At 33.2% G+C, this 12,769-nt stretch overlaps 2 protein-coding genes across 2 annotated transcripts; both read right to left on the reverse strand.

The window, feature by feature from the left end:
- Window positions 1-352: 352 nt before the first annotated feature.
- On the reverse strand, window positions 353-3,113 carry LOC115714327 (cell division cycle 20.1, cofactor of APC complex). The gene is made up of 5 exons (XM_030642991.2): window positions 2,601-3,113; window positions 1,906-2,175; window positions 1,547-1,816; window positions 874-1,455; window positions 353-781 (listed from the first exon to the last, which is right to left on the reverse strand). The coding sequence occupies exons 1-5, from the start codon at window positions 2,694-2,696 to the stop codon at window positions 641-643; spliced, it is 1,359 nt and encodes a 452-aa protein (XP_030498851.1). The 5' UTR covers window positions 2,697-3,113; the 3' UTR covers window positions 353-640.
- A 1,893-nt stretch (window positions 3,114-5,006) lies between these two features.
- LOC115715240 (myosin-9) lies at window positions 5,007-11,904 on the reverse strand. The gene is made up of 24 exons (XM_030644078.2): window positions 11,770-11,904; window positions 11,546-11,689; window positions 11,306-11,451; window positions 11,071-11,227; window positions 10,919-10,977; window positions 10,667-10,826; window positions 10,441-10,590; window positions 10,220-10,356; window positions 10,002-10,148; window positions 9,815-9,916; window positions 9,662-9,719; window positions 9,481-9,582; window positions 9,008-9,045; window positions 8,457-8,583; window positions 8,201-8,371; window positions 7,979-8,110; window positions 7,785-7,894; window positions 7,365-7,425; window positions 7,117-7,294; window positions 6,719-7,044; window positions 6,108-6,323; window positions 5,890-6,029; window positions 5,514-5,746; window positions 5,007-5,325 (listed from the first exon to the last, which is right to left on the reverse strand). Exons 1-24 carry the CDS (start codon window positions 11,902-11,904, stop codon window positions 5,282-5,284), a joined length of 3,273 nt encoding a protein of 1,090 aa, XP_030499938.2. The 3' UTR covers window positions 5,007-5,281.
- Between the last annotated feature and the right edge of the window lie 865 nt (window positions 11,905-12,769).

A 12,769-nucleotide genomic window follows, 5' to 3' on the forward strand; every position in this document is an offset into this window, starting at 1 on the left:
AAATCATGCCAATCATGCCTTAGTTTTTCACAACTTTTCCTCTGTCATCAATCTGATCATGTTAGCTGTTTTCGAGCCATAATGATCAACATTTTGCTTAGCCTTATTCTCCTTGGGAGCCCAATGGAGAGAGATCATCCTCGAACACGGCCGAGTTCGAGTTGAGTAGAGCCTTCCAAAACACCATTGGATTCTTCTCCATATGCCTAATAAATTATGATTTTTGTTTCTTTTCATGACTCAATAAAATAGACTTGATGATAATTTTTAGTTATCCAAAACAAGAAGCTATCCAAGAAGATTCCTATTGGAAACTCAGATCATTGGTAAATTGAGAAACAGAGACAATAAATTGAATCAGAGACAAAATTTGTATAGAAAAATATGAAACACAACAAACTGTTGTTCTGTATACATTATATTGAATTTGATAAGATTATTGGAAAATACACATTGAATTTAAATTGTATTGTTCAAAAAAATATCCACACTGCTGAAACTGTTCTATTTCTTCAAAAGGATCATCATCAATCAAACTTCTTCTGGTTTGAGTATAGAGAGGAATATACACTCTTCTGGTTTATGCTGCTGCTGCATTGCTGTAAACAAAGTTGAATTGTCAAAATCTATTCACAACTCCTCATCGAATGCGGGTCAAATGACCAGCAAAAGGCTCTGTGGCTTTCGGAGCAGGTTTAGCTGCTTCAGGGACCCCAAAAACATTCCAAAACCGAAGCGTTTCGTCTCCTGCTGCTGAAGCTACTGTGCAACCATCCGGGCTCTGAAAACACAGACAAAATATGCTCGGTTCAGAATCTTGTTTACCAAGGTAAAAAAAAAGTTGAATACTTTGTATAAAAATCATTAATTTACCTGAGCCATGTAAAGAACTCTAGAGGTATGGCCATTAAGCTCAGCCATCTTAACCATCGACGGGTACTTCCATAGAGTGAGCTGATTCTGAGTAAACCCGTGAGAGCTAAGAAGCTCTCGCTCGTTCTTGTTCCATAACAAAGCGCATACTTGTGACCCGGTGTCAACCGAGTTGAGGCACGCACCGGTGTGTGTGTTCCAGAATTTGATGGTACGATCGCTCCCACCTCCACCGGTTGCCAATAAGTTGCTTTGGAATGGACACCAGGCAAGAGCTTTAACAGCAGAAGTGTGATCCGACAGCCTGTGAAGCCATTGAGTGGCTGAATTCGATGAAGCGGTTGACCTATCCCATATGTGAATTAGGTTATCGTTCCCACCACTAGCTAGCTGCTGGCCCGAACCTGACCATTTAAGCCCACAAACCTCTTGGTCGTGGCCTCGGTAAGTTTCCACAATGTGTGATCGGATTCTCACGTCGTTGTTGATGATTCGACCGTCCATTCCTCCAGTGGTGAGGATGTGATTGTTCCACGCGAGTGAACCAACCCTAGCTCGGTGTCCACCTTTCAGAGTTCTCAGCTGAAAAAACAATAATACACCACAGCACAATTAGATAATCGAAACAAATAGGGAAATAAAAAAGAAAATAAAGGCGTTTCAAAAGATGTACCTGTTTGTTTGAAGCCGAGTCCCACAGCTGAACTTCGGAATTGTTAAGTCCAACGGCGATATGCCTTCCATCAGGAGCCCAGCTAACACTTGTAACAGGGCCACTTTCATCATCAAATGTAACAAGTTCCGAAGTGGAGCCTTCTGTAGCGTCCCACAGATAAACTGTGCTTCCTAAAGCAATTGCCAGCACATTTGCGCTTCCCCAATCCAAGAGATTCAAGTAGTAATCGTCTACAAGATCAGGAGCATCCAATGTCCTTTCGGAAGACTGCATCACACACAACCAAATTAAATTAAGCATATAACTTAACAACATCAGTATAAGATTGAATACAAGAACAAGAACAAGAACTCCACCTGAGGAATGTGGCGCCTGGGTTTCGCTGCTCTCTCCACCGGTGCAGAAGCAAACTCACAAGGGAATTTCTCAACTGGGGCAGGAGGTTTGTTCTTGAAAGCTAAGATCCGACCTCGGTTCATGTTGAAGGTTTCTGCCAAATGCTTCTTGTAGGCTTCTCTTGCTGGAGATGAACTTACCGGGCTTTCCTTAACCTTTCTTCCCTCGGTCAGCATGTAGTGAGCATAATCGAAATCCATTGCTGACCTGTTTGGGATGAACCTGTCCAGCTGATAATCACAAAGAGAAACCAATCAATAGAAGTTCAAACATAAAACAAAACACCTTAAAACTATAAAGATCAATGAAGCTAAAAAGCAAGCACCCCAAAATTGAAATTATGAGAATATGATTTCAAAGACCACAATATCAAAAAATCAATAAATTCCCAAATTAAAACATTCAAAATTATTTCAGACCCCAATCAATCAAGATTATTTAAAAAAAAACCCTAAAAATATTCAAATTTCTTATTCCACAATCAAAACCCTAAAAACCCAAATTGCAGAACCCTTTTAGCGATTTCGAACAAAACTAAAAAAACCCAGTGATGATTATCACGAAAAAATCCAAATTGCAGAACCCTTTCAGCGATTTCAAATAAAACTAAAAAAAAACCCCAGTAAAAATGATGATCAAGAATTGATATGCTTACATTTTCTCGAGAACTTTTTCTATGAAGAAACTGTTCTTGAAGAGGGAAACGAGATCGTGTCTTCATCAATGAAGCAGAAGAAGATCCTGCATCCATAACTTCACAAAAAAATATATATCGCAAAAAATAAAAACAATAATAATCGAAATCAAACTATTTAAGAACAAAGAAAATTCGATTCGAGCCTGCAAAAACAGGGATTAGTATACGAAAATCAAGAAAACAATGCAATGAGTATCAAAAATCGAGCGCTGGTTGGTGATCACAGAACGTTAATCGCAAGCAATAGAGAGAGAAAGAGAGAGCTAGAGAGAGAGAGATTGAGTTGAATTGTACGAGTGATGTAATTGGGTTTATATATACATAATAATTAGGGTTTAAAGATGTAAAGAAACGATTTTTATCATCTCCTAAAACAATACACCAGAGATTTCTTTCTGTAAATCTTACAACGGCTCATTTTCGAAAAAGAGCCGTTGAAATTTTATGTTACCAAAATACCCATGACCACGCATACTCTATGTCATGCCTTAAGTGGGTAATTTAGTAAATTCGTTAATAACTCCGCCTCTAGATTTCTTCCGTATTTCTTAATTAATTGTTTTGTAATAATTTCTTTAGATTTTTTTTTTGGGCAATTTCCTTTTTTTCTTTGGTGATTTCTTTTGATTCTAAATTCAAATAAAAAATCAGGTATTAACTTTTTTTATGGTATAAAAATTTATGTTTATTGAAAAATTGTAATAATCTTTCTATTTTTTTTTTTGGTAATTTCTTTTTATTCTAAAAAAAATCATGTTTTTTTCACAAAAATTTTATGTTTATTGTATAGTAAATACCTATTTTTTTATCTGGTTATCAAATAAAAAAAAATGATATCTGTTGTTTTATGGAAATATAAATGATTTTATATGTAAGTTTTAATTTGTTAATTTGTATTTTTGATAACAATAATCTTTTAAATAATAAATAATGTACTATATTTAATTATTTTTTATAGGTTTTAGGGCCCGTTTGACACAGCTTTGTTTTTCAAAAAAGCTGTGACAAAAAGGTGTTTAGTAAGCAGTTAAAAAACAGTTTATTGAAGAATTTATGGAAAAGCTATAACTAAAAACTAAAGTTGGTACAATCCAATTTTTTAAAAAGACTGTTTTGATTAAAATACTCTATAATAAATTATTTTTACTAAAATTTTATTTAATTATTTATTATATATTATAAAAAATAAAAATTAAAAATAAATAATATTTAAATTTTTTATTTTTTATTTTATTTTAAAAAATATTTTATATTTATATTTTATTATTAACAAACAATTATAATTTATGTTTCTTATAAACTATAATTTTATCTTTTACAAGTGATAAAAATATAATTTAAAAATATTAAAAATTATTTTTATTAAATGCATATAAATTTATACTATAAAAAAATAATTAAAAATATATAAAAAATAAAAAATTTATATAACATATTTTATATATATATATTTGTGATTATAAAGAACTAGATTAAAATATTATCATTATTATAATAGAATCTTAACAAGTCACAACACTTTAAAAATTATAATTTATCAAACACTCAGCTCAGCTTTTTTTCATAGTTCTACTACAGCTGTTTTTCCTCACAGCACAGCTACAATTGCTTTTTTCTACAGCACAGCTGTGCCAAACTGGCCCTTAGTATCTAAAATACAATAAAGAATATGTTTAAAGAATATACAATGACAAAGATTAAAATTTCAAGAACTAAAAGTGTCCATCAATCAGTTTGGTCAGTTCAATTGAACTTATAAAATATGATTTGCTTTTGTTATCAATTTGGCATATCAAAGTTGATCAATAAATTGTTATACGAAAATAAATTGAGAGAGCATTGCTATAAAATACTAATACTAAGAACCATTTAAAGGTAGCATCTTATAATTGATTAGTGATATTTTATAATACTTGAGAGTTGTGGGAGGCCTTCCCTCCCCCTCACAATTTTTATTTTTTTTTTTAACTTTTTTTGGTTATAATTTTGTAATTTTTTTTTAAAAAAAAATATGTATTAGCCCCTTAAATTTTATATTTACATTTTATTCCCCCTCATAGTCACTACGATACTTTAAGTGACACTAAAAATGTGAAAAGCAAATGCATTTCATCCTCATTGGCATCAAAATGTGTAGTTTCTTTCTAGTATGGGAAATTAACACTAATAAAGTACATATATCATTTTTTTATTATTATTATAAGATCACTCTCCATCCATGGCCATGCATACAAAATCACTAATGGGGATTGAGCTGAGAAAATACAAAAAGAGACCAAAAAAAAATTAATGGGACCACTCACTTTCCACTTTTCTTGTCTACCAAACAAAACATAGTATAAATAAATGTTGAGATATATTGTATTGCAGAAAGAAGTTTTATTATTATTATGGTTGTTGAACTTTTCTTTCATGGCCATGCATATTGTATAGCAGTAATCCACAATGAATTAATTCACTATACTTATAAAAATGTTTGCTAATTAACATATGTAACTAAGTAATATAATGAATGAGACTATTTACTTACCTATATATGATATTTTGAAGAACTAAAGTGAAAGGTGTGCCTTTTCCTACTCTGTGTGTCTTGTATATATAGGAGATAAAATTACAGCACTAGAGATCTCCACCATTGATTAGAAATAGTCATCAAAGGCTCCTTCCTTGTCACTTTCAGATCCTGAAATAAATGAAAACAAAGGTAATAAAATGGGAAATTTGCCAAACTAAATGTATAAATTTGCAAAATAACTACATTGAATTTACTATGTTTATAGGGTCGAACAGTGTAAATTATGGTTGTTTATTTTCACACTGTAAATTTGCAAAAGGGTTCTTGTTTTTTTTACTATAAGCTGATGAACTAACCTGAAACATCTGAGGAAATGTCCTGAACGAATAACTGACCAGAGTTTGGAATCGAGGTTGAGCTTGTCACTGGAAAAGTGAAATCCGGGTCAATAAATGAATATTCGGAACTACTTGAAGAAGCTTCAACCTCGTTGTGTCTAATAGTTAGCCCGGAGTTTGAACATGATTTTGAAGCAGTACGCAAGATCGATTTCAGCTCGGAAAATTGATTTGACATGGAACGTATCATCCTGAGACACACTAAATCATATCTAGCATTAGTCAAATCATTCATTTCTGATAAGAGAGAAAGATAAGATAACACTTAATTATGAGACTTAGTAAAAAGTGTTATTATAACTTGTTTTCTTTCAATCTTGATTGCAAATGCTACCTGTTTAAGGAATCCTGGAGTTTATCAACTGTTCTTTCACTTTCTTCTAATTTTCTATACATTTCCTCACTATTTTCATGGGCTTCTCTGTATTTCAGTTCATAATCATCAGCTCGTCTTCTTTCCGCATTTAACATGGCCTGTTTAACAACAGAAATTGTGCAATCATTACAATCATTATGAAGATGGTGGCGGTTAAGTAACATTCATTATTTTACCTTCAAATTTTTTACTTCAGCAGTTAGGATCCCAACCCTTCTAGCATCTTCGAGACTAGAAGGTTCTTCGACAATAGGATCAGATGATTCCATCTCTAGCTGAGCAACCTGGCAGTCCAACATCAAATCTGATTCTTCGCCTTTACTAGGATTAAATTGTAGGAGACGGTGTACTTCTGTTGGCTGTTCTTCTTTTTCTTCTTTCATATCATCAATCTGTACCACATTTTTGTTTCAAATTAAAAAACAATAATTGCAATTTAATAATAAAGAAATAAATAGAGATATTTGCAGCAATAATACTCAAATCTTTTCGATTGTTGCAGTTTAATATCCAATATTTTTTTAGCAATGATAATACAAAAAGTTAGATATTTTGTTCCAATTAGGTAGAAACAGTTAAATTTTGTTGTTAAAACAAAGATGTGGCATCATAGATTTAGATAATGTTGCCACATCATCATTTAATAATAAAAAATTAACGGTTGGTACCAAATTGCAACAAAATACTAACTTTTTGTATTATTACCACACACAAAAACAAAAGATTTGGGCATTAAAGTGTAACAATTGAGTATTATTACCGCAAATAACCCAAATGTGCAACCTACCATGTCTTGTTTGTTATTGTTTCTATTGGCAATTCTTCCTCTCCAACGACATTGAGATATGGCTGAAGCTCTTCTAAGATTCCGATAATCTGAGAAAGCTTTATAACGACGCCATGAGGCCTGCAGAACAATGGCTGCATTAGATTGCCTTCTAAATCTAAACTCATCACGAGAAACCATTGCCCGTAAACCAGTTTGCAAAACAATTGCAGATGACTTGATTTGCTTATAGTCTTTTCTGGCAAGGGTTCTTCGTAAATTCTTCTGAATTTTGACTGCAGCAACCTCCCTTTTTTTAGTCTTGTATGAATTGCGCGCCATTTTACCTATAAAAAGGACGGTTTTACTTTCCATTCTAACATTTCCAACGAAAAAGAATCCTCTATATGCAAACTCACCTCTCCAAAAGGATTGTAGATCAATTGAAGCCTTTTGCATAGAAAGAAATCTTCTACGAGCTATTCTTGTTCTAACTTGCAGTTGTATAATCTTAGCAGAGTTCCCGAGTATTTCTGTCCTGCGTGCATCTAGCTCTGCCATCTGCCCGGCTCTTAAGAAAACCTTTGTTTTGCCTATCTGCAAAAACCACTCAGTTCAGTGCTCCATTAAACATCAGCAAGTCTAAAGACACTGATGGCTTTATTACCTGATAACCAGTGAGTCCCATCTTTTCCAGAATCTGTTCGCACGCAACCTTCTCATCACAGCTAGGTAAAGTTTTCGTATTTATCGTAAGCAATAACAAGTGAAAGAAGTGAAAAAAGAAGAAAAAAAACATGCCTACGGTAGCCTTTGGTTGGAGGTAATGAAATGGAATAGAGCAGAAAGTAATTAATTTTCATTCCATTCCTTTATTTGGTGGAATGACTATTCTGTGTTTAAATGGAAGTAAATACCATTCCAATGCAAAATGGTTAAAGAAATTTTTTTATCATGTATTGTCAAATTGATTCTATTCTATTTATATTCTATTCTTATTCATTTTCCTATGATTTCATTCTTTCCAACTAAACTCACCTAAGACTTTCAAGATGACAAAGTGAATAAAATAAAGTTCGATACTTACTTTCCTTTTAAAACCTCTGGTGCCAAGATGCCAAATCGACTTAGAAATTCAAAGAAAGTCCTGTAAGTAGGGTAACCCGAACATTTTATCCTTACTGCTTCTAAAACGCCCTGTAACAATAACGATAAAAGTGAATGAACAAGCATCACTCAATAACAATAATAATAGAACACAAATTTGGCCTGATTACTTACACCCGAACGTAATTGTTGTATGATGCTCGTATTATCGAAAATTGAGGGTTTCAAAAGATCATTTGGCTTAACACATCTAATATAGTGAGGCTCTGTAGACTTTAATATTTCCATAAGTTGTTGAAGTTGAAGCTACATGTATGTATATAACAAAGTCAGATATAAAATTTCACCTAAGTGGTAAATCTGCTAATTAATTAAGATGATAGTTAATTAAGTAACCTTAAAACGTGAACCGATAGAAGAGAACTTGGAAGATTTAGCTGACTCATCGGAAAGCGAAGGAAATAAACCAGATACGAAAGAACATCTTGAAGAACTTAACAAATCTTGATGTTCGGGAACAACATAATATTTGTTCTTGTCAAGAAATTGATCGGATTGATATTGAACCTAGAGAAAGAGCACTGAAATGCATAAATAATTCAATAGCAGAAAATCGAAGATAACAGTTTATAATTGCAGAAACTAAAGTCACCTCTCCTGCATAATGCAATAGGCTAAAATCCGATCGAGCCAATTTTGGCTTCACGAAGCGTTTGTGATCTTTGTAAGTCTGATAAAGCTTTTGTGCAAACGTTTCATAAGTTGACTTTGGAAACATACTGTGAAAAAAAAAACATGTTTCCATATAAGAAAATATGAATATAAAAGAAAGTGCACAATACCACTATTTGATTTGGATTGTCAAAAAAATTAATAGCAGAATCAATTTGATTTTGTATCCATGACAACAAATATGCTAAATTGTCATCCTTGAACTCAACATTGAAGTTTAACAAGAAAAACAGTTTGTCAATTTACAAGCAAATGATTATTAAGGTCCAGTTAACAATAACTAGGTAAATGATATTTAAAAAGAAAACATTGGCAAAGAAAGCACAACTGAATAATGAAAACAACTTAATTTTAATGTTAAAAATTACTCCATACAGAAATTAAACGAGTAAAAAAGTATAGATAGCATAGCCATGTGTATATGCATATCACAATCAGAACAAATAGCATTGACAAACAAGGAGATCATACCAGGCTTCATCGAGCAAAGCGATAATTCCACCTGGTTTCTGCAAAAATGAAAATGAATAAAAGGGATAGGGTAAAATAAAGCAAATAACTCAGTAGTTCACTTGTTGATCATTACTTATATGACACAATAATCTGAAAAATGATCCAAATGATTATATAGATATGCAACATTCATCAAGAATTCTAGTCAAGTACAAATATAAAAAACTCTGCCACACTTGACTTCAAAGAATCAAACAAAAAGACCATGAAGCCAATATGATTTTTCATAGGGATGAAACAGAGTGTGCCGCCAATATTTTGTCTTGAGGAAATGACAACGGGGCCCTCGTGAAGGAGTTCTTGAGAGCTAAGTTATGTAATTTTATACGATAATGCTTGTCTCAGTAGGAGCTACAAGTAGATTTTTTTTCCTGCTATACATAACTAAAAACAAAGAAACAACAAAGAAAAAAAAGAGCAGATAAGGACACCTTTTCAATGAGATCCAACACGTCTTGATTATCAACATATCCTATGTAGCTCCAGTTGATTTGCTCTTTTATGTATTCCTCTTGCTCCATCTTGAACACATGCTGTATTACACAATAACATCAAGAATGTACATTCGAAAAAAGAGTTACAGCTATGGTTGTCAAGCGACTAACCTCGTACCTGGTTGAAATGTTGTTGCAGCTTCTCATTTGTAAAATTAATACAGAACTGCTCAAAACTGGATGGGATATTGAAATATATGGAGTCAAATTTACATCGCGGTACAAAATAAACATCATTATGATACAGAAATTTCATATAATTTATTGTCACCTATTATTTTTGAAGCTTTCAAAGCCATAGATATCAAGAACACCAATCAAACAGTTGGAGTAAGGATCTTGTCCTATGGAATCATTAATTTTGTCCACCAACCTGAACATTTACCAAATAAAAAAAAAAGGAATTAAGAATGACATAAACCTCTGAGTAATAACAAACCGTAAAGGGATATAATTACCAATCAAACAAACGAGAATATATTGTCTTAGCTAAGCCATCTCTGCTAACTGTTGCACCGACAGGATCGAGGCTTCTCTTAATAACTTCTTCTGGCGTGATCATTATACGCTTACAAAGTGCATCTTCTAATGCATTGGGATTGCACCTGTAATATTAGGACACAAATATAGTTCACAACAGAGTTAAATTATAGGAAAACACTAAGCATGTACTCACATGAGAAGTTCTGCTGTCATTTGGAGATGGAATAACGACATTTCGTTTTTAACCACCGAAGAATCATTATCTTCTCCCTTAGCAAATTCGATATTGCCCAAATGAAGAATTGCTGCAACAACTTTGAAAATTGCATCCTGGCAAAGAGAAATTACTCTTGGATTTGCTTTTAAGTGACACTTATTAAGGATCGAAACAACCTTCGAAATTCACTTTCTTACCTGTTCTTTTTCACTTATTCCAACAATCTCCATGGCTCTCTTGGTTGTGAGATAATCATGAGCATCACTTACACCAACCAATTCATAACAATTAGATTGATTAAGGTAATGAAATGATCTAGGATCCCCCAATTTATATTTCTCTTTCTCCTGAAAAAGACCTGAAATATGTTAAATGAATGTAATTATCAGGAATAGACAATACAAAATAGAAAAGGTCATCTACCTGAGGAGGAGCTGCACATAGACGATAAAAACAATGATAGTTGCGCTCGGGATCTGATATTTGGCAAACACGAGATCTTTCCAAAAGATAAGTTCTAATGGCTGCTCCTGATATTTTTCCCTGCTTGTCAAACTGAATCTCCACAAATTTCCCAAAACGACTGCAAAGCACATTCTAAAGATCAGTATCTATAGATTTTTGAGCATGTCGAGTTTAACATGAAGCAAGAAATTAAGTTCATAATTTTCTCACCTAGAATTGTTATTTCTGCTAGTTTTAGCATTGCCAAATGCTTCAAGAACTGGATTCGACTGCACCATGCCAATGCCAAGAAAAGAAATGGTTAAAACCAATTGAAGTTTGTAACATAGAAGGCAATCATGTATTCAATATATCCAGCTTACTTCTAAAACTTGTTGCTCAACTGTCCTTCCTTCAGATGCAGAACGACCACCAACAAAGGCAAGGTACCGCATAAGCATTTTAGTTGTCTCGGTCTTTCCAGCGCCACTTTCACCGCTTACCAGAATAGAATTGCTCTTTCCCTCATTAATCATTTGCCTGTTCAAAGAAATATGATTAAGCCAACAATGAACCTCATTTTCAAAGTAACAAAAGTAGGAAGTGCATAAAGTTCACCTATACGCAAAATCAGCTATGGCAAATACATGAGGACCTAGTTTTCCAAATGGAGCTCCCTTGTACAATTCCATCATGCATGCATCATACAAATTGGAAAGGCTTTGAAATGGATTTATGGCTATGAGAATGTTCCCGGTATAAGTCTGCACCATAATGTCAAATTATTATCACATCACCAACACTACCATATAAACATAATTAATGTAATTAGGCACAGAATATTGGAGTAAATCTTACATAAATTTCGTTCATCTCAAATCTGGTTGCCAAATTATGCAGTACCCCAGGTTCATGCAAATATGATAATTTAGTCATGTCATCTACTCCATCTTTAGGAGTTTCCATATCTTTCGGATATAATTTTGAAACTTTTGCAACAACCTAAAAAATAATGAACAAATTTACCATGAATCAAAAAGTTTGAAATTGTTTAAAAAGAAAACAAAAATAAAAAATTATACCTTCTTTCCATTGGTAGTTTGAATCTCAGCTTCTTCTCCATCAATGTTTAAAACATGTCCATCAACCCAGACTAATTCTGGATCTCCAACCCAAACATGAGAACCAACAATAATATTAACCGGCAAGCCCTGCATCAATGTTGAATTATTATTGGTATTCAAATTCTCAACAAAGATTTGAATTATTATTCAAATACAAAATCATTTTGAGATGCTGCTAAAATCAACAAATTTGAATAACACAATTTTCTTAACTATAAAATCAGTTACCAAATCAAATCATTATAGATAGATCGTAGGAGATTACCATTTCGAGAAATCAAAGAGATTATCTGTACAGATTGAAACCCATTTCTTCTTCTTCTTCTTCTTCTTCTTCTTCTTCTTCAGTGGAAGATGAGGGAAGAAAATGCATAAAGTGCTGGGTATAATAATAATAATAATATTATTATTAATGGTATGTTGCATTGGATTTGAATATGGAGATGAAAGGTGAGGCCTCCATTTTCGCCATTCTTGTGGTTCTCTCACTCTTCGCGCCCTACTCCCACTCCCAACTCTCATTTTCTGGCGGGTAATCGATAAGGCCGCGTTTGGTTAAACCAACTTTTAACTTCAAAATATAAAATGACTTTTTTTGGGGGGAATTTATATTTTATTGGTTTTAAAGTATAAATTTGTAAAAATATAGATTTTTCTTTAAAAAAAAAAAGGAAAAAAAAGAGTTATTTTATGGTAAAATTTTAGAAAAAAAGTTAAAGAATATTGAAAAAAAGCATTAGTTATCTTTATGGTAGCTCGTCTGGTTTAGGGATGCATATTTCTCCCACGGGGATGGCCCCGCAGGGACCCGCCCCATTAGGGGCAGAGATTCCTCGTCTAAATGGGGAACGGGACAGGGACGGGGATTACTTTTTGTCCCCGAATGTTAAACGGAACGGGGACGGGGATCACACGCCCCGCCCCGACGAGACCCGTTTAGTATCTTATCTTATATTTC

The sequence above is a fragment of the Cannabis sativa genome, chromosome 4, assembly GCF_029168945.1.
Source record: "Cannabis sativa cultivar Pink pepper isolate KNU-18-1 chromosome 4, ASM2916894v1, whole genome shotgun sequence".
NCBI lineage: Eukaryota > Viridiplantae > Streptophyta > Magnoliopsida > Rosales > Cannabaceae > Cannabis > Cannabis sativa.